This window comes from Cajanus cajan, chromosome 6 (genome assembly GCF_000230855.2).
Source record: "Cajanus cajan strain Asha chromosome 6, NIPB_CcT2T_4, whole genome shotgun sequence".
NCBI classification, from domain to species: domain Eukaryota; kingdom Viridiplantae; phylum Streptophyta; class Magnoliopsida; order Fabales; family Fabaceae; genus Cajanus; species Cajanus cajan.
The window spans coordinates 16,749,048-16,774,241 of NC_138522.1; the positions used below are offsets into that span (position 1 = coordinate 16,749,048).

General features: G+C 35.7%; 3 protein-coding genes across 3 annotated transcripts; 1 reads left to right on the plus strand and 2 right to left on the minus strand.

Annotated features, from left to right (window-relative positions):
• Positions 1-8,751: 8,751 nt before the first annotated feature.
• Positions 8,752-9,915, minus strand: LOC145958582 (uncharacterized). The gene has a single exon (XM_083076086.1). It carries the CDS (start codon positions 9,913-9,915, stop codon positions 8,752-8,754), a length of 1,164 nt encoding a protein of 387 aa, XP_082932212.1.
• A 99-nt stretch (positions 9,916-10,014) lies between these two features.
• Positions 10,015-11,088, minus strand: LOC145958583 (uncharacterized). Its single transcript, XM_083076087.1, has one exon. The coding sequence runs from the start codon at positions 11,086-11,088 to the stop codon at positions 10,015-10,017; it is 1,074 nt and encodes a 357-aa protein (XP_082932213.1).
• A 6,777-nt stretch (positions 11,089-17,865) lies between these two features.
• Positions 17,866-18,420, plus strand: LOC145958584 (zinc finger BED domain-containing protein RICESLEEPER 2-like). The gene has a single exon (XM_083076088.1). It carries the CDS (start codon positions 17,866-17,868, stop codon positions 18,418-18,420), a length of 555 nt encoding a protein of 184 aa, XP_082932214.1.
• The last annotated feature ends 6,774 nt before the right edge of the window (positions 18,421-25,194 follow it).

The following is a 25,194-nucleotide window of genomic DNA, read 5'->3' on the forward strand; positions in this document are numbered from 1 at the left end:
TTTAAAAATATTTAAATTTAATTCATAAATAATTGTGATAAATAAAAATTAAATTAAATATAAAGTTGAAAGAATTCTTAAAAACTCATTCATTGAAAAAAAAACTCTTAAAAATATTTCCATGCAAGATAATCATTCGTATTTAATATATATATATATATATATATATATATATATATATAAGAGTTAATTTAATAATAAGTTTAAATAATTTTTTAGTCTTTGTAAAACAGAAAATATTTTTTTTAATTCTTTTAAAAAATATTTTCATCTCCATAATTATTTTTAATTTTATTTTCATCTTTACCATTATATTGACTATTAAATTTAATGAAAAAAAAGTCAAAAAAATTATAGAAACTAACATAGAAAAATCAAGAAAAAAATTGTTAGGACCAAAATAGAAAAAAATAATGATTAAAATGAATTCAATTAAAATTTGGAAGAACTAAAATGAAAATAACTAAATTTAAGAGGATTAAAACAAAAATAATTAGAATTGAGGGGATTAAATTAAAATAATCTTAATTTAAAGAAACTAAACTTCTATTTAAGCTAAATTTATGAAATTTAAACTTTAATTTGCACTTATACAAAATAAAAATCTAATTTTTATTGATCATCTAAAAAAATTAAGCCTAATTTTTAGAAAACAATACAATTAATAAAAAAATAACATAAATTATAAGATTTAAATAAATAATTAAAGAAAATATAGTATAAATTTTCTAATCTTTAAATAGACAATAGACAACTAATTATAGTTTCATCTCATTCTAACTAACATTTCTTCACATATACCTTTCATGCATTGACATTTTTTGTTCATATTCTCAAATTGGAATGATAAATTCAAAAATATGATAGTCATTATTTGGCAACACTAAAATTTAAGATTCATTTATTAATTCAATTGAAAATTTATCTAAACAACATTCTTTATGAAGAAAATTATTTAGCATTATAACATAAGTTCTAGCTGTGTCTTAAATAAAAATGAAAATGTATACTTAAAAATTGTGAAGCATAATTTAAAAATACCAAAAATGTTTCAATCACATTCCTTAAGAATGTATGACGAAGATTGTACAAATTTTTTTTTATTTTGAGAGTTATTATCATTATCGAAAAAATCTTGAGAAAACTTATGACATTATTGGTAACAATATTGTATATAAATTAAAAGTGAAACTTTCACTCTCATAGTTATACATTCTCAATGTTTTATCTTTAATATCTTTCAAAGTTATATTTCACACACTAATGTTATAAATAACCTAAATTCTTTTTATTTCAATTTGATGAGAAATTTTAAATTTTGGAATTTTGAATATTATAATTGTTAAGTAAAAATCTTAGATTCTTCAAGTTAAAAGTTTTTATGATAATAGACATAAATGTTTTTCCAGAGAAAAGTTTTTCAGATCATTCATTAAAACAAATGTACTAAGACGATTAATTATCTTGACATAAAAAGTCTAACAAATAAAACACTTCATCTATAAGGCATTTATTTTGAATTCATATCATTTATGATGTGTGATAACTAAATCAATCTTTGTATACATGATTCCTTAACAGATCGAAGTAAAATAGCTTTCTTGGTACCCACAATAACAAAAGAGAAGGAAGACATGTTTTGCATAAAAATAAAAATAAAAAAAGATAAATAGGTCCCTTAAATCACGGAAATCCTTAGAAAAAAGTTGTTTTGAACTAACACACGCATGAATCCACATGTTTGGTACATCAAAGGTGATAAGTAACTTCCTTGATCAGATAAGAAGTAACAATTTGGTGAAACTCATTCAATGCAAGCAATTAATGCACTAACATACATTTCTCTCCATAAGGAACGAAAATTAAAGACAGACAAAGCAAGTGTACCTGTCTAGAGGGTACACCAAGTCTTCTCGTATTTTGAAGGCCGAACGAGTACTCCGATCCAACGCGAGTGAGGGGTTGGTACCTGCAAAAGGCACTCCAACGCTCAAGTCAGGACAAGCACCAATATCGAGAGTAATTAATGAACAGTGACGTTACCTTTTGACCTGAGCTATTTATACTGACATTTATGGGCCTTGGACCTTATGGGCCGTATGATGTATTTACCATATTAGGTAATACACCTTAATTAAGTAATTATCCCTTAAGCATAGATTAACTATCGAGTGATGGACTTATTCAGGTGACCGATTGGCGATCGGCCACCTGACTCTGCCATTCGTTGGCCGATAGAGAGGTGGCCGAATGCCCCTACCTGTACACTGCCCCCCAGCCTTAATGGAAGGTGAGGCTTCCTTTGAGGGTAACAAAAGACAAGTGTTGGAGGAATGTGAACGGGTGCACCACTGTAACCGTTGGATCTGAAGGATCTAACGGTTACATATAATTTAAAACTTCGAATTTTCCCGCCTTTTTGAGCTTATAAATAGGTGGTGTGGTAGGGCCAGTCACACGCGTTGCTCTCTGCCGAATTGTGATAGCTAACGATTTCCTAAGCCGATCCAACGAACGATTGTGTTATTCCGAGCAAATTGGTAAGTTTTTTGTAGCCATGGTTACTACTTCTTTATCCTCTTCGGCAAGCAGCTCTCGGTCGTCGTCATCCGGGGGGTCCTCGTCCAGTGATTCGAGTTCTAAAGCATCGTCGTCTCCTGTGAATGCCGAAAGGCCAAATCGGAGTGGTTCTGCTTCGGGAGAGGCATCTACCAGTGGGAGTGAAGAGATTGAGAAAAAGCCAAAGCGAGTATCGAATCGCCAGCGATACGGTCCCTCCGAAATACCTGGATACGAATGGGTAAACGGGGAGGTTACTTCCTACTACTCCCGATACCGAGATACAGATATGATTACGAGACTATTGGACTACACCAACTGTCTGAACTTTGATGCTACTGAGAACCCATACCCAATTGGCGTTCGATCATGTCGGAACAATGCGTCCCCGAATCCCGACCTGGTTTGCCTTGATCAAAGCGGTGCTAGAATGGAGTCATTTTACATGTATGACTGCCTTCTTCGGGATCTTAAAGTGAAACTGCCGTTTGATGAGTTTACCATGGGAGTATTAAGGATATTGAATGTTGCACCGACGCAGTTGCATCCGAACAGTTGGGCACAGTTACAAGGTTTCAAACACTTGTGTAAGTGTGTCGGTATTAAGCTTTCTCCAATTCTTTTTCTGTATTTCTATTCGTCTCGGCCTACCATATTAGCGAAGTGGCACTCTCTGAGCCGAGTGAGTGATTGCTTATTATTGGATAGCTTCACTTCTTCATACAAAAATTTCAAGGCCGGATTTTTCCGAGTAACCATCAGGCCGAATGGGAGACGGTTTTTCTTTGATAAGGACGAAAAGCCTTTATTTCCGTTGTACTAGACGCGTACCCCTCGGCCTTATGACGTCGTTCCGAAGAAAATGCTGACAACCGAAGAGCGAACAACTCTTAAGTTATTGCTTCGTCTACCCCGGCGTTTGCCAACTAGGTCTTTGATCAACGTGGTTGTATCCCCTCGTTGGTGGAATGACTTGATAGGTATGTTATTTGTCCGAATTAACCTGTAAACTTAATTCCTATTGATATTTTACATAATCCTTTTTGCAGGAATCATGGTTACCAGTGGTGCTAACGAGCTGGATATTCGTAGTTTGCTTGCCGCTCGGGTGAAGCAAGTTCGGCAATCCGGAGGGGTGGGGACTTCTACCGTCGCAGGCTCCCCTCGACCGGCCAATGATGACCGATTGACTCCTCACCCTGAACGCAAAAAAAAAGAAAGAAAAGAAAGGGAAAGATTCGGGTCGGGAGAATACAAAGAGGAAGAACGTCGAGGAACGTCAAGAGCAGGCTAAAAAGGCCAAATCTACGCCTATAGCTTCGCCGAACCGAACCATGATTGTGGTGCCGCCACCTTTGATGTCTCGAGCCTTTCTGAGTGATGACACTCCGGCCGAGATGGTGATTCGGCCTGATATGGTGTCTCCATTCGGGCAGGAGTTTTTGGCCACTCTGGACACGAAGACCAAGTGGAGGCTTTTCTGCGAGGTACAATCTCACTCGTTGGCTTTAGCGCACCATCTTGCCATGGAGCCTGTCGGCGAGATGGAGCATTTGAAGCGAAGTGTGGAGGAGGCCGAGAAGATCGCGGCCGAGGCGTTGGCGGCTAATGAACAAGTATTAGCTAAAAACCGGGAACTGGCAGCTGAACTGGATGCTTCTCGGCGAAAGATCGATACTCTGCGTCTGGACCTCCAGAAAGCAGCTAACGAGGAGCGTCGCCGTATGGAGGAAGCTCAAGCTGCCTATGACAATCTTAAAGAGCAAGCAAAAGAGAAGATTGTTGCTCAACATGAGGCTGGGTTTAAGCACGCCATTCGGCAGGCCAAACACTTCGGCCAATTTCCGGAGGATTTTGAGTTCGACATGACTCAAGATTTTTATCAAGGGTCTCTCATGTCGTTTGCTGATATGCCCGAAGGGGTGAATCCGGATGACGAGGAGCCGTTGGATGCCCCCCAAGCTACAGATGTTCATACTTCATCTGATGAGGAGGATGAAGAGGTTGCCAATCCCCGTCCCGAGGGGGAAACGGAGGCCCCGGCTCAGGATGATCCAATGAGCAACCCCGATGAGTAGTATTAGGACTATAACTTTGTAGCAAGGGGGCCGATAGAGCCTCCACTTGTGTTTCTTTTTAAATGAAGGTTTATTTTCAGATTTGAAAATGTGTCATCTTGGAATGAACTGCCTGGATGTTTAATCTTACCGAGCCGATAGATATTTTTAGGATACCGATAGGCTGTACCATTAGTAAAACTTAACTTGCGCAAATTACGATAACACTTGTGAACTTAGCTGCTAGTCGTTCGAGTAAAACAGGTTGAATTAATGCAAGAGTAAAACTTGTGCAAATTGAAAGAACATTTGTGATGTCGAGTGGTTTCGTTCGAGAATGCTTGTTTTGATAAATGCCGAACGGCATCGTTCGGGATTGCCAGCTTGTTTGAGCAATGCCGATAGAGTGCCTTCGGAATTGCTGGCTTTCTGAGTAATACCGAAAGGGTTTCTTTCGGAATTGCCTGCTTTTTGAGCAATGCCGAAAAGGTGTCTTTCGGAATTGCCTGCTTTTTGAGCCATACCGAAAGGGTCGTTCGAGAATGCTTGTGTTTTGATTAATGCCGAATGGCATCGTTCGGGATTGCCAGCTTGTTTGAGCAATGCCGATAGAGTGCCTTCGGAATTGTTGGCTTTCTGAGTAATACCGAAAGGGTTTCTTTCGGAATTGCTTGCTTTTTGAGCAATGCCGAAAGGGTCGTTCGGAATTTCTCACTTTTAGCGTAATACCGAAAGGGTCGTTCGGAATTGCTTGCGTTTTGAGCAATGCCGAAAGGGTCGTTCGGAATTGCTCGCTTTTTGAGTAATGCCGAAAGGGTCGTCAGGAATGCTTGCTGTTCAAGGCGCATCCTTAGTCGAGTTGAACAGCTCGGGAGGGAATCCTGTTGCGAAAATTTTGTAAGTCACATCCTTAGCCGAGTTGAACAACTCTGGAGGGAAGCCTGTTGCGAAATTTTGTAAGGCACATCCTTAGCCGAGTTGAACAACTCGGGAGGGAAGCCTGTTGCGAATTTTTGTAAAGCACATCCTTAGCCGAGTTGAACAACTCGGGAGGGAAGCCTGTTGCGAAATTTTGTAAGGCACATCCTTGGCCGAGTTGAACAACTCGGGAGGGAAGCCTGTTGCGAAATTTTGTAAGGCACATCCTTGGCCGGGTTGAACAACTCGGGAGGGAAGCCTGTTGCGAAATTTTGTAAGGCACATCCTTGGCCGAGTTGAACAACTCGGGAGGGAAGCCTGTTGCGAAATTTTGTAAGGCACATCCTTGGCCGAGTTGAACAACTCGGGAGGGAAGCCTGTTGCGAAATTTTGTAAGGCACATCCTTGGCCGAGTTGAACAACTCGGGAGGGAAGCCTGTTGCGAGGTCGTAGTTGTGAAGAATTGATAAATTGACACAATAGATTGTAAGAACTGAAGTAATTTCATTATTGGGTGCCTCGTTAAAAACCTTGTCGGCCAAAACCCCTTTTCACTTTTTTATAAGGGGAGAAAAGACCGATCAAGGAAAAGAGTACACCTTTTGCTCATACAAGTCTTTTACAATGTATACTAGCTATAGTATGTCTTCAAATGAGAAGCGTTCCACGTTCGGGGAATGACCTTGCCTGAGAGTTCTTCTAGTTTGTATGCCCCGTTTTCCAAATTATGTCGGATCCGAAAGGGGCCATCCCAATTGGCAGCCAACTTGCCTTCCTTGGAATTGCGTCTTGCCGGTCCTTGCACTCTCCACACCAAGTCGCCCTCTTTGAAACTTCTCTTGATAAGGTTGGAATTGAACCTACGAGCCATCCTCTGTTTGCAAGCCTCTGCTATGATTGCGGCGCGGACACGTACTTCATCGACCATATCAACTTCAGCTCGAAGAGCAATATCATTGGTGTTTTCCTGAAAATGTTGCCTCCGAAAAGATGGTTCGCCTACCTCAACCGGTATCATGGCATCCGTGCCATACGTTAGCCGAAAGGGTGTTTCTTTAGTCGTGGACTGAGGTGTACACCGGTAAGCCCATAAGACTTCTAATAACTCTTCTGCCCAAGCTCCTTTAGCATCTCCCAACCTTTTCTTTAATTCTCCAAGGATGACTTTGTTTGCAGCTTCGGCTTGTCCATTGGCTTGCGGGTGTTCGACCGAGGTAAACCTGTGCTTGATACCGAGATCCTGAATGAACCGATTAAGTTTTTGATCGGTGAACTGTAAACCATTGTCGGTAACAAGTGCATATGGAATGCCAAAGCGAGTGATGATGTTTTTCCACAAAAACTTTTGAACATTGGCTGCTGTGATACTGGCAAGTGGCTCGGCCTCGACCCATTTCGTGAAATAATCTACAGCAACCAGCAAAAATTTACACTGTCCCTTGGCGATTGGGAAGGGTCCAAGAATATCCATACCCCACATGGCGAATGGCCAAGGTGAACTGATGCCATGAAGTTCTTCGGCCGAAGCGTGGATGAGGTTACCATGTCGCTGACACGATACACAATGCTGTACAAACTTTACACAATCTTCCTTGAGAGTAGGCCAATAGTATCCGGCCCGAAGCACTTTAGTTGCTAAAGTCCGTCCTCCCGAATGGAAGCCACATATCCCTTCATGCATCTCTTTCAATATATAATTGGCTTGTTCTTCATCAACGCATTTCAGCAACGGAGCCGAGAATCCTCTTCTATACAAGTCTCCTCCAACCACGACATATCTAGCGGCCTGCGTTCGGAGTTTTTTAGCTGCCGTTGGGTCAGATGGTAGGGTGCCATGCTCGAGATAATCCATTATCTCAGTGATCCATGTACGAACGGACCCCTCTGCTGCAAAACATTCGGTGGCTACCACACTTGGCGATTCAAGATCCAAGTGAAGTGTGGTTCGTAGCTGTCCAGGCTTTCTGGTGCTGCTTGCCAACCGAGCCAACTGGTCCGCCCTCGCATTGTGTTCTCTTGGCGTGTATTTTACCTGAACCTCTTCAAACGTATCGCGCATTTTTTGGAATAAATGATAATATTTCAACAAGTTTGCATCTTTTACCTGAAAATTATCATTCACCTGTTCGGCTACAACTTTTGAATCGGTCCAGCACTCCAGTCGGTTGACACCAATTTCTTGTGCAAGCCTTAAGCCAGCCAATAACGCTTCATACTCGGCCTGATTATTTGAAGCTTTGAACGCAAACCGTAAGGATTGTTCTAGGATTAATCCTGTTGGTCCCTCCAGAATTATACCTGCCCCACTTCCTTGATTGTTTGAGGAACCATCCACATGTATCGTCCATACATTATTAACAAAACGACCTCTCGGCTGCAATTCATTAACAAAGTCCACCAAGCATTGGGACCGGATTGGTCCCCTAGGTTGGAAACAAATATCAAACTCCGATAGCTCAATCGACCAAGCCATCATCCTTCCTTCCAACTCGGGTTTGCGTAACACTTTGGTTATCGGGCAATCAGTCCGAACAATAATTTGGTGACTCTGAAAATATTGTCGGAGGCGCCGAGCGGTGTGAACAAGTCCTAATGCTGCTTTTTCCAAGAGCTGGTACCTTGTTTTGGCTTCTTGTAACATGCGACTGATGAAGTAAATAGGCTGTTGTCCCTCCTTTTCTTGAATTAAAACTGTGCTTATTGTATCATTTGAAACACACAAGTAGACCACAATTGGTTCTGCTGGATCGGGTTTAGAAAGGACAGGTGGGGAACCGAGACGTTCTTTCAAAGTCTGAAAAGCCTTCTCACATTCAACGGACCATTCAAACTTGTTTGCTTTTCTCAGCAACTTTACCATAGGTTTCGTTGTTTCGGCCAAACATGGGAGAAACCGGGACAACGCTGTAAGCCGTCCTGCTAGCTGTTGAACTTGTTTAAGGTTCTGAGGACTTATCATGTTGACGATTGCCATACATTTGTCAGGATTTGCTTCAATCCCCCTGGCCGAGAGCATGAAGCCAAGGAATTTTCCTCCGGACACCCCAAACACGCATTTCTCCAGATTGAGCCTCATGTCGTACTTGCGCAACTGTTGGAAAATTTCCGAAAGATCCATTACATGCCGATCAACGTTTCTGGATTTTACAACCATGTCGTCCACATATACCTCCATGTTCTTGCCTATTTGATGTTGAAACACTTTGTTCATCAACCTTTAGTATGTTGCCCCTGCATTCTTCAATCCAAATGGCATTACCCGATAGCAGTAATTGGCCGAATCGGTTATGAAGGCTGTCTTTTCCTCGTCGCGGGTATGCATGGGAATTTGGTTGTATCCCGAGTAAGCATCAAGAAAAGTCAACATCTCATGTCCTGAGGCTCCATCAACTAATCGATCTATGTTTGGAAGTGGATAGGCATCCTTGGGGCATGCCTTGTTGAGACTTGTGTAATCAGTGCACATTCTCCACTTTCCATTCGACTTCTTCACCATCACCACATTTGCCAGCCAAGTGGTGTAATGGACCTCCCGGATGAATCCAGCTTCAAGCAACTTGGCAACCTCCGTTTCAACTGCGAGTTTTCTTTCAGTCCCCATTTTCCTTTTACGCTGTGCGATTGGTTTTGCTTCGGCGCAGACCGATAACTTGTGACACATGATCTTTGGATCTACACCCGGCATGTCAGAAGGTGTCCATGCAAATAGATCTTTATTCTCCTTTATAACCTGACATAGGGCCGAGCGATCATCTTCGGAGATTTCTGCGCCGATGTACGTAACCTGTTCAGGGTATGAACCTATCTGGAACTGCACTTTTGACTCAATCGGCTCCACCCTTTCTTCATTACTCATTCTAGGATCCAGATCCCATACGGCCTCCTCTACAGTTGCCGAAGCATTCACAGCATGGATTCTGTTCGACTTGGTTTTTCTTTCTTCCAATGGCACAACTCGCAAACTAGCATAATAACATTCTCTCGCCGCCTTCTGATCAGCATGAATTGTGATTACTTTTCCTTGGTCGGATGGAAACTTCATCGCCAAATGTGGTGTTGAAACGATAGCTCCCAATGTGTTCAAAGACGGTCTACCGAGGAGGATGTTATATGAGGTGCTTGCATCCACCACAATGTATTTTACCTGGATTTCCCTGCTCTCCTTTTCGTTGAAACAAAAGCGTGTGAAGAGTTTAATGTAACCCTTGGTATTGACCCTCTCTCCTGCAAAACCAACCAACGGATCGTCATAGGGAAGCAATTCTTTTTCAGAAATGCCTAACTGTTTGAATGTGTTCCAATATATGATGTCTGCCGAGCTGCCTTGATCAATCAGTGTTTTCTTGACAATGCAGTTGTGAATTTCTACACTGATGACCATCGGATCGTCTTGCTCTGGGTCAATACCTTTGAAGTCGGCATCTGTGAAGGTTATTGCTGGCAATCGCCGAGACGACTGTCTATGAACAGCGTTGACCGATCAGATAGCTCGGAGATGTCTCTTTTGGGCCGAAGAAGTTGTGCCCCCACCTGCAAAGCCACCAGCAATAGTATTGATAACCCTCCTATGCGAAGGTGCCGAATCATCTTTTCTTTCACGTGACCTGCTTCTCTCACGCCGACCTCTATCAGAGGTTTTATCAGAACGGTCTTGCCTGTGCCGATCCTGATACCTGGGTTGATATGAACGATTCTGAGACGAACCGGACCGGTCCACAAAGTTATGCAGTTTTCCTTGCTTAATCAAGTCTTCAATCTTATCTTTAAGGGCTACACATTCATCTGTTGAGTGTCCACGATTTCGATGATACCGACAAGATTTGCTAGTATCTGCCCGTGGCGGAGTGGAAGCCCTCTTCGGGATTGTCAACACTTCAGATGCCAAAGCCTGTTCAAGGACCGCCGCGCGATTGGCATTAAGGGGAGTATACTGAGTATACTTCGGACCACGAATAGGTCGCTCCCGAAGGGATATCTCTTTGCCTCGCCCCCTGTATGATGGTTCAACCGGTTTCTCGGATTTAGTGGACTGCTCGGCTCGGGCCTGATTTCTAAATTCTGCCAACTCCTCCATCTGCATGTACTTATCCGCCCTCTTACGTAAGTCGTTCATGTCCGAAGGAGGCTTTTTACAGATGCTGTTGACGAATGGGCCCGGTTTTAAAGCTGTTGTAAGATGATGTAGCGCCACGGCTGGGTTGAGATCTCTGATTTCCAAAGTAGCCTTGTTGAACCGATCCATAAACGCCCGAAGAGACTCTTTTTTGTCCTGTCTAAGACTAACCAAGGATAAAGATGTTAGACTATGAGGGCGACTCGTCGCAAATTGGATAGTGAACTGTGATGATAATGTGTTAAAGGAATCGATTGAATTGGGTGGAAGACGAGTGAACCAGCTGAGAGCTCTGCCTTTGAGGGACGTAGGAAAAATCCGACACAACGCAGCGTCATCGGTCGTGCTCAGAGTTACCTGTGTCAGAAAAACATCTAAATGTTCATCAGGATCAGTGGTACCATCATACTTGTCGATAGGCAAAGCCTTCCAATTATCCATTAAGGGGAGTTGCATAATGGAGGGGGTAAACGGATGTCGGTGTGATCCGACAGTGGTTACATCTGCAGGGCGACCCACAGTAGGTAAGGCCGAAGGGAATCTCTCAGGGGCTACTGCTGAAGCATGAGGGACTGATGTATGGATCGCGTGAGATTGATATGACCCTTGAGTTTGTGTGTTGGTGATATGACCTGACTCTTCAGCGCTTCATTCTCAGCCCTCAAGGCCGAAAGCTCCCTCGCATCTTTTTCTCTTTGTTGTTTCATCAGCTCCATTTCTTGTTTGAGTAGTCGTACTGTTTCAGTGAGATCTGTTTCATCCACAACCTCCACATGTTCTTCAGTAGGACGGTCTTGCGTGTTCGTTCTCCTAGTTATCGGCATTGTTTTTCTCAGCAAACTTTCAACCACTTTCGTTCGGCCCCACGGTGGGCGCCAAAATGTACCTGTCTAGAGGGTACACCAAGTCTTCTCGTATTCTGAAGGCCGAACGAGTACTCCGATCCAACGCGAGTGAGGGGTTGGTACCTGCAAAAGGCACTCCAACGCTCAAGTCAGGACAAGCACCAATATCGAGAGTAATTAATGAACAGTGACGTTACCTTTTGACCTGAGCTATTTATACTGACATTTATGGGCCTTGGACCTTATGGGCCGTATGATGTATTTACCATATTAGGTAATACACCTTAATTAAGTAATTATCCCTTAAGCATAGATTAACTATCGAGTGATGGACTTATTCAGGTGACCGATTGGCGATCGGCCACCTGACTCTGCCATTCGTTGGCCGATAGAGAGGTGGCCGAATGCCCCTACCTGTACAGCAAGCTTATGAGAGACGCTAAAAAATTTACAACGGTCATCTTCACTAAAGCATCTATATAAAGAAACTTGAAGATTAATAAAGAAGCTAGAAGAGAGTTACACACGAACACAATTGTATATTTCATTTTTTTGTAAAAGGCCTTATACTTAATTGGTTATATCATGTCTTGATAGTAAGATGAAATAGCATTATTAGTTTACCCATCTTTAACTTTATATTATTACTTTGAGCCTAGAGAAGCTTGACCGTAAAAGAATACTTAATTGCTTTGATTGGAGAGGTTTGATTGTAAAAGAATACTTGATTGTTTGAAGCCTAGAGAGACTTGATTGTAAAAGAATAATAGATTGCTTGAAGCTTGGAAAGGCTTTGTGTTAAGGAATACTTGGATAGTTGCTTGAAGAGGCAAGTCAAAGAATATTTAGGTTGAGTTAGAAGTGACTTGTGAAAGAATATTTGTTTCCAGGTAAAAGATAGTGAAAGTTGATCAAGTTTAACCAACAATGGACATAGTCTTGGTGGTGGAGACAAACTAGTATAAAAATAATTTTTCTTCTTCTAACTTTTTCGTCTACACTCTTACAATTTCACTACTATTTCACTATTTCAAAAAAAAAAAAGTGAGTTTTTAACCAATAATATTCAACCTTTTTCTAGTGTCTTTCTTTTCTCCACAATAATTATTTTAATTCAATAGATAAAAAATAAAGAGAAAAGTGACAGAAATGAAAGAGAAGGAGAAAAAGAAAAGGAGAGATAAATGAGAAGAAAGAAAAAGAAAGATTGGGGGAGAAAGAAAATAAGATTATAAAAGAGATGCGAGAAATGTGAGAAAGGCAATTAAGGAGATGGGAGAAAAAAAAATGACAAAAAAGTCACTCAAAATCTAAAGGTTTGGATGAGATCGATGGATAAGTCTATTATATATAATTTATACTAAAAAAAGTGTCACAAAATCCATCTTAATCCATGAAATCTATATGCTTTTGAATACTAAAAGATTTTTAAAGTGAAAAGTCTAAATTGAATATCATCAAATTTTGACGTACTTTCAAAAAAATCCTAATTGTCTTGATTAAATATCATAATACTTTTTTATTTTTAAAAAAATCTTAATTTAAAATCACATGAATTTTTTATAAGAAAAAAGTTTTCAAAATCTTATGAAATCTTAATCAAATACACTTTCTAAAACATGAAATTTCTTAGAAGTTGTTTAGTAAGGTTGCAATCACCTTCAAGTTATGAAGGAAATATAAAAAATGGAAAGCAATAAGAAAAAAAAACATTAAAACATGTCAAAATGAGTGGTAAATGAGCATGAAACAATAAGAGTTTTTTTTTAATATCATAATGTAAACTATAAAAGATATCAATGTGATGTAGAAACTATAAAGGATGCTAACGTACTATTTATCATTTTTTTGTTTGATTTCTTTATTATTTCATTCTTGTATGTTACAATTCATTTTACTATTTCTACCTTATTTAATGTTTTAATTTTTTTACTTATGTGTTATATTTATTTTTTGTACATTTATAAGCGTAACACTATGTTTTCATATATGTGTTTATATAATTATATGATGATATATATTGATGTGGATAGTTGTGTTTTTAATTGTTTAGTAGAGCTTTAAAGGTTATAGAATCCTTAAGAGTTAAGCTGTAGAGAGTAGTTTGTGTTGATGTCAAGTTTGACCAAGAAAGGGAAAAGGTACATAAGGTTTTTAAAAACCAAAACTTCATAATTTTCATTATTAAGAAATTTTAAAGAGAAGTTAGAGAAAGAAACTCTAGGATCAGGAAGAGCATTTCTACATTTAATCCCTTAAGAAACATCTATATCTTTTCCCAAAGCATATCGAATATGAGGAAGAAGTCAACCTTAAAGAGTTTTTGTTGTTCATCACTTTCCTTTCAATTCTAACTTCTAGAAAAGTTAATTGAGGTAAAAGAAGCTTGTTATTTGATTTCTTAGTGTTGTATCATATTGTATATGTTGTTGATTTTGCCCATTGGTGGATTCTAAGTTGAGATTTGATGAATTGAAGGTTAATTATGGCGAGGGCGATTGGGGAATTTCGGCTCAAAACTTTGTGTTTATGAATTTTTTAGTTATAATGGATGCATGTATGATTTGTAGGTAATTTCAAGTTCTCGATGTTGTTTTAAGTTGATCTAGTGGTTTACATGTGGAAGTTGGAAGCTTGAAAGTGCTCCACATATTGATGTTGCCAAGCATTCTCACATAGTAAGCAAATTCTTGCTAGCGGATCTTCATAGTTTGAAGGCTTAGACACTAAAATTCAAGTTTTTGCTCAACGGGAGTTGCCTCACTAAGCCAAAGATGAAGAACATAATGAACACAATGAAACTCCACTCAACAAGCATAAGCCATTGGTGTTTTTGGCCAAGTTGGTGTTCACTCAATGAGATATCCTTACCAAGTGAACTTTGGCCTCGATCGATGTAAGCCAAATAATTATTAAATCATTTAGTTAAATCTATTATCAATTAATTATTAAATCATAATCAATTAATTCACCCTTAAATGAAATCATATTTTATTTAATGACTTTACCCTTAACATTTACTCTATATGTATGATCCCATAAGTTCTTACTTAATTAGTAATAACATTTAATATTATTATATTAAATATTATAGACAAGGATTGATATCTAGTAATGTATTATTGCCACTCAATTAAAGAGAATAAACCGATGATTTGATTTTAACCTTTTTACAACTATAATTATTGTAAGGTAATTTGTCCCATTACCCATATGTCTTTGATTGAACATAAGACATAATAATGTCATTATTGTTAAGTCTAATCATATGTTTTTCGATACCCAAGTAGACATTCAAACATGAATAGACCCTATGTACAATATTGACTCATTCTCCCGTGGCTAGGGGTGTGCAAAAAAACCGAATTGAACAATTTGAAACTGAACCAAACCAATCCAGAAAATAACCGATCCAAACCTAAAATATCTGAACTGAACTAGTTAGAAAAAACCAATTAACCAAACATATTTATTTGAAATAGATCATATCAAAACCCCTAAAAATCCATTTTAACTTTTATATCAAAACCCCCAATTTCCTAATGTTTTAATTCGAACTACTCCTACGTGTGATGCGTTGTCACTGCGAAATTGTGAACGAAATGAAGTTGCGTTGGACGAGGCTGAGGTAGTTGTGAGTCTCTATGAAAACCCCTGATTCCCTGAAGTCTGAATTGCTCCTTGCGTACTACATAGTACGCGCACGGTGCATTGCGAAGTCGCGTTGGACTGGTGTTGGTCGTGGGCTAGTGGCTGGTGTTGGTAGTGGCCTGGTGGCTGGTGCATCCGCTTATCTGCATAAGCCATAAACCTTATTTCCTAAATTGATAAATACCTTCCTTTTTGCTTTCTCTTTAATTTAGTCCTTAGGATTTTAAATAATCAAATTGTGTTTTGATCAAAGGAAGGAGATGAGGCAAACTCTATTTGGATCAGTTTAAATGCATTTTTATATATGGAAATTCTATTTTTTCGTTATTCATCTTCCTATTGTAGTTTGGTTTTAGTTGTCTCTAATGATCAATATGGCTCTGCCCCCCTGTTATTTTATTTTATAGAGGATGCTTACTTTGACTTTCTTTATTGTATATTCTTGATTTTTATAGGAAAGTTGGAGTAGGATCTAAAGATCCACTGGCTTCATGTTCCATAATTAAGAAGCAAATAAAAATAAATCTAAATGCAATTTCAAAGCTCAAAAAGGCGACACTTGATCATTTAAGGTATGTGAAGAGAACAACCATGTATCCTCTAGAGCATAGTCTTGGACATGGGTCTCTTTGCACTATGCCAACTAATTAAACTGTATTGATATTCTTTGAGTTTAGCTTGTGCGATTGGGAAGCATCCAACCCCCTGATTTACAAAAGTACCTGTTTGTTTATGTTTATTCCAAAATATGTCATTAATTAGACAAATGGAAATAAAGCTTCTATTCACTAGTGTGGTGGAAAATCAAGGAGTTTTGTTTAATTTCTGTCATTCTTTTCTTCTTTCTTTTTTTAGACTTTTAAAGGATTTATATTTGGTTAGGGAGAGAATTACAGAACGGCTAGGACAAAATTTTTAAGGCATCTGTATTATTTAGTTGAATTATAACAAATTAAGCTGTAATGAATAACTTGTTTTTATTTAAAACAATTGATTCCATAATCTTAATGTATTGACTAAAAATGGTATTGGTTTTAGAACAAAGTATTAATTAATAGTTCTATATTAAAAGGGTTTTTTGTGTTAAAAAGACAAGTGTTTTTTCCTTTTAATACATAAGTAATAAAATGTTGCTTTTGTGATGAAGTTAATCAAGTGAGACTATAAATTTTATCTGGAAGCATGCCAAACATAATTGCATCATGTGTGAGGTCATTTTTTAAAAGCAAATGGGATTTTAGGTGGTTTTAACATGAATATTTTGGGCTTCAAAGATAAGGAATGCATGATCATCTATATTTTTCATTTTACCTCTATACAATTACGTATCTATGGTTTTTGATTAATTTTGCATGATTGATTTGTCTATAATTTATAATTACTATGTTGGATTGTTTGGGCTTGTGTCAATCATGGATATTTTTTTTGTTTTAATTAATAAATAAATAATGTTATTTAAGGAATATGTCAACTGGATAATGCTTAATTGTTAATTGTATTTGCAGGAGCCGGTTTCTCATGTTGTGGCTCATCCTTCACCAAGTGATATTCTTGAGTGGCATAAGTTTGTTTCGCCCTTACATTTCTTGTATTAATTTATGTTCAACTCTAATGTTTAGAAAGAAGAAAAATATTATGTTGAACCTTTGATATATTTAGTAAATTTTATATTTCTTGTTGCCCACATTGGGTGTGCGTGTTTATCAATTTCGAATCTACATGCTCTTAAAATAATTTGTTTATCTTATGTTACCAGTTTATTAAAAAGTTGAAGAATTAGAGAAGATGGCAGGCTAAGTATCCCCATTGACTCGTCAAGTGGGGAAAGTAATCTATATTTGAAGGACGCATTTACACAATAAATATTTAAAGGATGCATTTTTCTCATTCTGATTTCTGACAGTACATTAGCTCAATTAATTGTACTTTTTACCCCTCTTACCCTTTTATTATATTCTCTTCCTCACGTTTTAGCATGACAACTTCATCTATGATCTGAATTAATTAACATCCTATTTTTCTTTTCCATTGTAGAAAAACTACATGGCTAAGCTAAATGAAACTTTAGTTTCTGACACTATAGAACATCTAGTTGAACAAATGTTACTGCTTCGCGATTTCGAAGGGTGTAAGAATCGATCTGATGTATGGAATCACTTTATTAGGGAGCCAAAGCCCAACATAGATAAGAGAGTTAAATGTAACCATTGTGGTACATTGATTAGGTTTGAGAATGGAACAAGTGTTATGCGAAATCATTTACGTAGATGCAAGGGTATATCAAATAAAATGGCAAGCAAGAAGCAAAAAATCAGACTCATTTAGAACCATGGTTTCTTCCCTTTCATTGGCTAGGCCCAAAATTGACCAACAAGCATTGAGAATTGCAATTGTCAAAATGTTTATGGCAATGGAGCTCCCATTTTGATGTATTGAGCATGAAGCTTTTCATGAGTTTTTGAGCATTGTAGCACCCTCTCTTAATGTCATCTCACGTACTACCCTAGCACATGATATTTATAAACTTTAGGATAGTGAAAGAGAAAAGTTGAAGGAATTTATTTCTCAAAATTGTCAAGGGGTTTGCCTCACCATAAACACATGGACTTCATCTCAAAATTTGAGTTATATGTGCTTGACTGCTCATTTCATTGACAACAATTGGAAGATGTAAAAGAAGGTGTTAAACTTTTGTCAAGTCACTAGTCACATAGGAAAGACCATGGCTAAAAAGGTTGAACATTGCTTGAGTAAATGGGGTTTGAATCATGTTCTTACTTTGACCGTTGATAACCTCTCGTCAAATGATGTTGGAATCCAATGTCTAAAAAAAAGGCTAATGTCTTGGAATAGTTTGGTTATGAAGGGAGATTATATTCACATGCGTTGTTGTGAGCATATTTTGAATTTGATTGTGAAAGAAGGTTTCAAGGATAACATTCATGCTATTTTGAGAATTCGTGGAGCTGTAAAATATATACAATCTTCCCCTTCTAAGTTGTCTAAATTCAAGACATGTGTTAAGCAACAAAATATTGAATATAAAGGCCTTGTTTGCTTGGATGTGGAAACCAAACGGAATTCTACCTATTTAATGTTAGAGGCTGCATTGAAACTTCGCAAGACTTTTGAAGAGCTTGAGATGCAAGATAAAAAATATATTCAAGAGTTAAGAAAGGTAAAGGGTGTTCCTTCGTATGCTAATTGGGAATTTGTGCATGTAATCCTACCATTTCTAAAATTGTTTATGATGCTACTTTGCGCATGTTTGGCTTAGTTTATGTAACAAACAATATGTACATGTTTGAGGCCTTTGGAATTGGAAAGAAGATCAACCAAATGTGCAATCCTAGGGATATAAATGTATGCATTATGGCAGACAATATGAAGAAATATGATAAGCATTGGGGCAATACTAATCGTCTAAATATGTTTTTACTTATTTCTCTTGTGTTGCATCCAGGATACAAATTATAGTTCATGCATTGGTTGATTAGTCAAAATTTTGATGGTGAGGTGGCATATAGTTTGATAGAAAAAATGGAGTCTGGTTTGAAATTACTTTTTCAAAAGTATAATGGTGGAAGAGATGAAGAAGAAGTTAACTCACAAGAAGCTCAATTCAATGAAAGAGGTAATGATGACCCTTATGGTTATAACTATTTTTTTTCAAAGAACTAGCTCTAATAAATCTAAATTAAGCAAATACTTGGAGGAAACCTTAAAAGAAAGTTACGGAGATTTGGATATTTTGAGTTGGTGGAAGCTCAACTTAGGTAGATTTCCAATTCTTGCAAAAATGGCTAGAGATTTGCTTGCTGTACATGTTTCTACAGTGGCCTCTGAAACTGCCTTTAGTATTGGAGGAAGAGTTCTTGATCCATATCGTAGTTCTCTTACACCTAGAATGGCAAAAACACTTATTTGCACACAAGACTGGCTTAAAGGAACACAATTACCATTATTTTCAAATGAAAATGAGGATTTTGAGAAGTTGAAGAAATTTGAACAAAGTAACAAGCTAGATTTTATTTTATACTGCATTATTGTATTATATACTTATTATAATTTGATCAATAATTGATAACTATTTTTTTTTCATTTTGCAACAATTGTTTCTCCACCAGGCATTGCTTATTCAGCTTCTTCTATTACACTTGGTGATGATTGAAGATGGATTATTTAGTTAATGATATGATTTGGACATTATAATTTTTGTTGTGGCTCAAGTTGCTTTGACTTAATTGGTAGATATTTTGGTGGATATAATATGACCATAGTGATTACTTAGTGGATATTTTGATTTTACCTAAAAGGGTATATAGCCTTAGGTGAGACTCAAAGCCAATTGAGCAAATACTTTGTGGAATGTTTTGAATTAGATATTTTCAAGTTTCTTTTAAGAATTAAGATATATTGTAATTCTTAATAGGTGATGTGAGTTGTTTCCACATATATCTTTATTTTTTCATGTCTTTATTTTTTCATGTTATGATTTATTCCTTTTGCTTCTATGGATGGACATCACGTGTATTATGCAAACAAGAATTATTGGTTTAAAAAACCTAATTTTAGAAAAACTAGATGAAAAATTTGTTTAAAAAAATCGGTAAGAAAATCTAATTTAAAAAAGCTGGGTTAAAAAAATAGTTTTAAAATTTGGTTTAAAAATATTGGTAAAAAAATATGATTTAAAAAAAACTTTAAAAACTGGGCTAAAAAATTACTTTACAAAAAATATGGTTCAAAAAACTGGTATAAAAAATGTTGGATCGAGCACTTACCACTAGGCCAAAAGCTATAGCTAATAGTCAGGGCGCAACTCTTTTTACTTAAGAGCGCAGCAGCCCAAGCGCCATAATTCGACAGTGATTTGGCCCACCTAGCCTCCGCCACGGGACAATTGATGCAACCCGCAACAATCTCCCCCTCAGCAATTGCCCCACTGGGTATCGAACTGTAACATCCCAAATTTTACACAATGGTTAATTATTTTATTTATGAAAATTAGAATTGTAACATCCTAAAATTCAGGTACAATATTATTCTTCTTAAAATAGTAATCAATTTTTTTTATTATATTTTAAGAACCAATAAAAAAAAAGTATGATATTTATAACATTCTAAATTCTCAATTTTAAATTCTTACTTTTGTAGTTAAGACTATTATTTTTTAGTAAAATTGTATATAGTATGATATGAAGTTTTAATATTAATATTTAGTTGAATTTATATTTTCTTATGTATTAAATATATAAATATTTTATCATGATCAGTTATAAATATAAATTTATATATATCTATATATACCTATATATTAATATATATATATATATATATATATATATATATATATATATATATATATATATATATCCTGTAGCAATGTACTTTAGATAGGCATTACGTTACTTCGTATGAGAATTAAAGGAAAAGAAAAATAAAATTAAACTCAATTTGATAAACTTGCACAGAAAGTTGATGTACGAATGGATGAGATAAAATCTTATCTATCTGCGGAAGCACATGCCAATCTTAAATGAAGTAAACTAAACCAAGCTAACTAAGTTTTAGAAATGAACTAGGTAATCATGACAGTAATAAAAAAAATGATAATTTTCATAACGTTACGTGTGAGAATTCGCCTATAAATAGATGCAAGAGTTGAGAAATGAGAGATACACTACGTAGAAGACAACAGTTTCATAATTGAAGCATAAGTAGACTAGCGACTTTTTTCTCTATATTATTGTCAAATTTATTAAGGTAAGGGGGAGGAGAACCTTATCTCTTTAAAATTTTGTCTACTACTATTTTTATGTTATTTTTTATGTATATTTATTTAGTGGGGTGTCCCTAACCTCATTTATTTTCTTAACCTTTGATTATTTTTGTCTATAATAAATATTAAGGTGTTCATATTTTATATTGTTTCATTATTTTATAATGATTGTCATTTTTATTTATATCATTGGTATTCTTAATATATTCTTTTTACATGGATATATTTATTGTAAATATATTTATAATCAACTATGTTATAGTTGTGATATCTTGGACTCGTTTTGTTGTTATTTCTTCACGTATTTATGAAGATAAATATTGTTCTATGGCCATAGAAGATAAAGTTTGAATTATTTGTAGCTGGAGGTTTGACCTTGGGGATTTAAATGAGTAAAGAAATGAAGGTGAAATATCCTATTGTTGGTTAAGGTGAAATATCCTTTTATTGGTTGATATTATGATGATGCTCATTTATCCTGACTAGTCACTACAAGTATAATTCAAATTTTATTGTATCATGAAAATCTAATATATGATCTGTATATATCATATATATATATATATATATATATATATATATATGTTTAATATTGATTATAAATAATTCTTTATATTCTTTTGAATTATTGTATTTATTGGATATTGTTCTTACTCCTCTCTTTTCTTTATTTTTTTTTAAATTAAATATATTATAAAATAGATGGATCTACTTGGGATTCCAGAGCATTTTACAGTGATTATAGCTGTTGTCGTTCTTGAAAGAAATTGGAATGTGGAGGCTATTTGATGAACCTATTATAATTGTTATTGTAAATTTATTTCTATTATCAATGTAAAGTTTGTAATAGAAGTGAAAGAAAGAAATATTGTGTATAATAATACATTATTATAAATACTTATGTTATGTATTAAATTCACAAAATATTCTGTTTCTTTATCTTTATCCATAAAAAAAATATTGTTAACGATATATTTGCGAAAATATTATATAAGAAATATATAATTATTATATAAATTTGGCGTTAGAATCGGGCGTTTCACAAACTCATGACCTTGGCTCTGATACCAATTATTAGTCAAGTAGCCTCGTATAACTTAAGAGGGGGGGGGGTGAATTAAGTTATCTAATTTTTCTTCTCTTTTTAAGTTTTTCAAACTTCTTTCTTATAAATTCAATATCATAAACAATTTGAATGTAATGATGCAAAAACTTCACAATCAAAATTAAAAGTATAGGGAAAGAGAATTGCAAACTTGATTTTATACTGGTTCGGCCAACCTTGCCTACATCCAGTCCTCAAGTCACTCACTTGAGATTTTTTACTATGCTTGTAACCTTTACAAGACTCAAATTCTCCAACACTTAGGAATTCCCTTTCCTTGTGTTGAGAATCACAGACCACCAAGGAGAACAACACTTTCTCCTTTTACAGATCAATAGTTGAAATGAATAAAGTAGAACAACTCTCTTTGAAGAGTGGATTTTACACTTTGTTGATCTAGTAGAACTCTTTAGATAATATTTGCAAATGATTTTTGGCCAAGTGAATGTAAAGATAATTTTTCACAATAGAGTTCGTAACCTTTTTCTGAAAAATTATTGGCTTTTATAGATGTTTGTTTCATAGGTCATGACTTTTCATGAAGAGTTGTGACTTTCTAAAATTTTTCAGAAAATTGCCTCTGGTAATCGATTACAAGACTTGGTAATCGATTACAACGGTTAAAGTTCAAAATGATTGAAACGTTGTAAAATTTAAATTCAAAATTTGAAGTTTATATCTTCTGGTAATCGATTACAGGGAATGGGTAATCGATTACCATAGTTCGTTTCAAATTTGAACATATGAGTATCCATTCTCTGGTAATCGATTACATGTACTGGTAATCGATTACCAGATTGTAAAAACTGAGGATTTGAAAAACTTCTATTTTCAAAAACTTATTTAAAAAATTATATTTGGGTTTTCTTTGAAATTCTTTATTTTAAATGGCCAAGAACTTTATGCAATATTTTCTAAAGATTTCTTTTTACATATTAAACTAGGTTGACAAGACTTATCTAAAACATTTTGAGATTTTTGTTTCTTGATCACCTTGCTTTAACTTGACCTCTTGTTTTCTTTAACTTCTTTGGCATCATCAAAATCCTTTACATACGTTCTTCCACAAAAAATATGGTTTAAATAACTAGTTAAAAATTTTCGGTTCAAAAATGGTTTAAAAAATTGGTTTTAAACTGGTTTTTATCTGATTCATTTTGAAAATGGATTAACCCATAAATCTGGATTAAAATTGGTTCGAAATCGATCCATTAATTAGGTTTGATTCCAAATCAGATCAGTAAACTGGGTTGAATCGGAATCTACTAAGCTAATCCATTTAAAAACAGATCAGATCGATTTTCTAAAAAACCGATCTATGCCCACCTCTACGCGTGGCACGTATATTTTAAGTCTCACTCTATCGAGAGATCCAAGAAACATCATTTGTTATATGAGAGGGATGAAACCTTTCTATATCACTTAAACACTCACATGATTCATTACAGGCCTAGTTAAAAACCCTTTATAATCACAATGTTACATATAACATTTGATTGTATCAAAGCCTACAACTTCTACATGCAAGAATCATAATGATTTCATGTCAAATAATTACTCTATTGTGATCATCATGAGAAGTGCTTATGACATTTTTATAACATATTATGAACCCTTCTTATAATGGGTCCATCAAGTAAAAATATTTACCGCCAATATTTATACATGTATACTTGACTTAAAATCTCCATATTCATGACCTGTGATATGTTGTCATTAGTCAACTTATATAATAGGCTTAATATATAATCAAGAACCCATACATAAGAAAAAGTTATGATACATAAATAAATTGTTGGCCACTAAGGTAACTTTAACATGATTGATGCATAGTCATAATAAACTCACACGTAAGTTGTTCTATTTCTAACGGTAGTACCGGATCTTCCTAGTTTCAGTAACAAGATCTAAGAAACCAAGTTATTTACCTGGCTTGAAATGTCAAACATTGTACTATACTTGGTTCCAAAAAGAGCTAGATTTTGTCTCTATACTTAGTCCAAAGAAGGGCCAAACATCATAGGTTTGACAAGGTTACACCATTTGAATGACTCATAAGTTGCAAGGAGATTTCCAAAGTTGAAAATGTGTGACGACACATAAGTTGTCAAGTTGTTGTATTTAAAGTTGTTAATTGAGTTGTTTGAATTGAAGGTTGCATATGTTGTTTAAGTTGTGAAGTTGTTTTTAGTTGTTTAGGTAGATATTTGTGCATTAAGTTGTATAATTGATATAAAGTTGAATGTTGTGTCATTAAAGTTGGAAGCTATTACTTTTAAAGCTTTTATTCATATGTCCATGCCTTGTATATAAGTTTACCCTTATGTTTCCATGTGTTAGATTACAATAATCATACTTGATATAAGAGTAAGAATATTGGGATTTATGTTTTAGTTTTCGGTGATTGTACACACACACACGCACACACGTATATGTGTGTGTAAGGAGGGATCTACTTACTCTAAGAGTAAGTCTATTTAGATTTACTTCATTCAATAAGTTATATTCTACATCAAATTTCAATGATCTAATATGTGTGTGTAAGGAGGGATCAATTTACCTCAAGAGTAAGTCTAATTAGATTTATTTCATTCAATAACTCATGTTTTACATTAATTTTCAACGATCCAACCTTTCAATTGAAAGTTTTTGATATATATATCAAGTTTGCAAATTTTTTAAAAATTTGAAAACTATTTGATACACCATTTCATTAATTCAAATTGATGAATAATTAAAGAAACATTTTATATGTTATATATATTATGTATATATGAAAGAAATGATCCACTTACTCCAAGAATATGTCTACTTAGACTTACTCCATTCAATAACTCATGTTCTATATTAATTTTCAACAATTCAACTGTTAAGTTAAAAGGTTTTAATACACAAATCAATTTTGCAAAGTTTTAAAAAAATTGAAAACTATTTGATACTCCATTTTGTTAATTCAAATCAATATATTAAGGATGACAAAGTGGGTTGTGACCCGTTGGCCCGCCAAAAATTGGCGGGCTGGGCCCATCATCTCAACCCACCAAACTCGCCCGCCAAACCCGCCAACCCGTCAAGCCAAATGGCGGGCTGACCCGTAACAACCCGCCAATCCGCATAAGTAATTGGGCTTCAATTGTTTGTATAAGTAATGGACTTATTTTGTG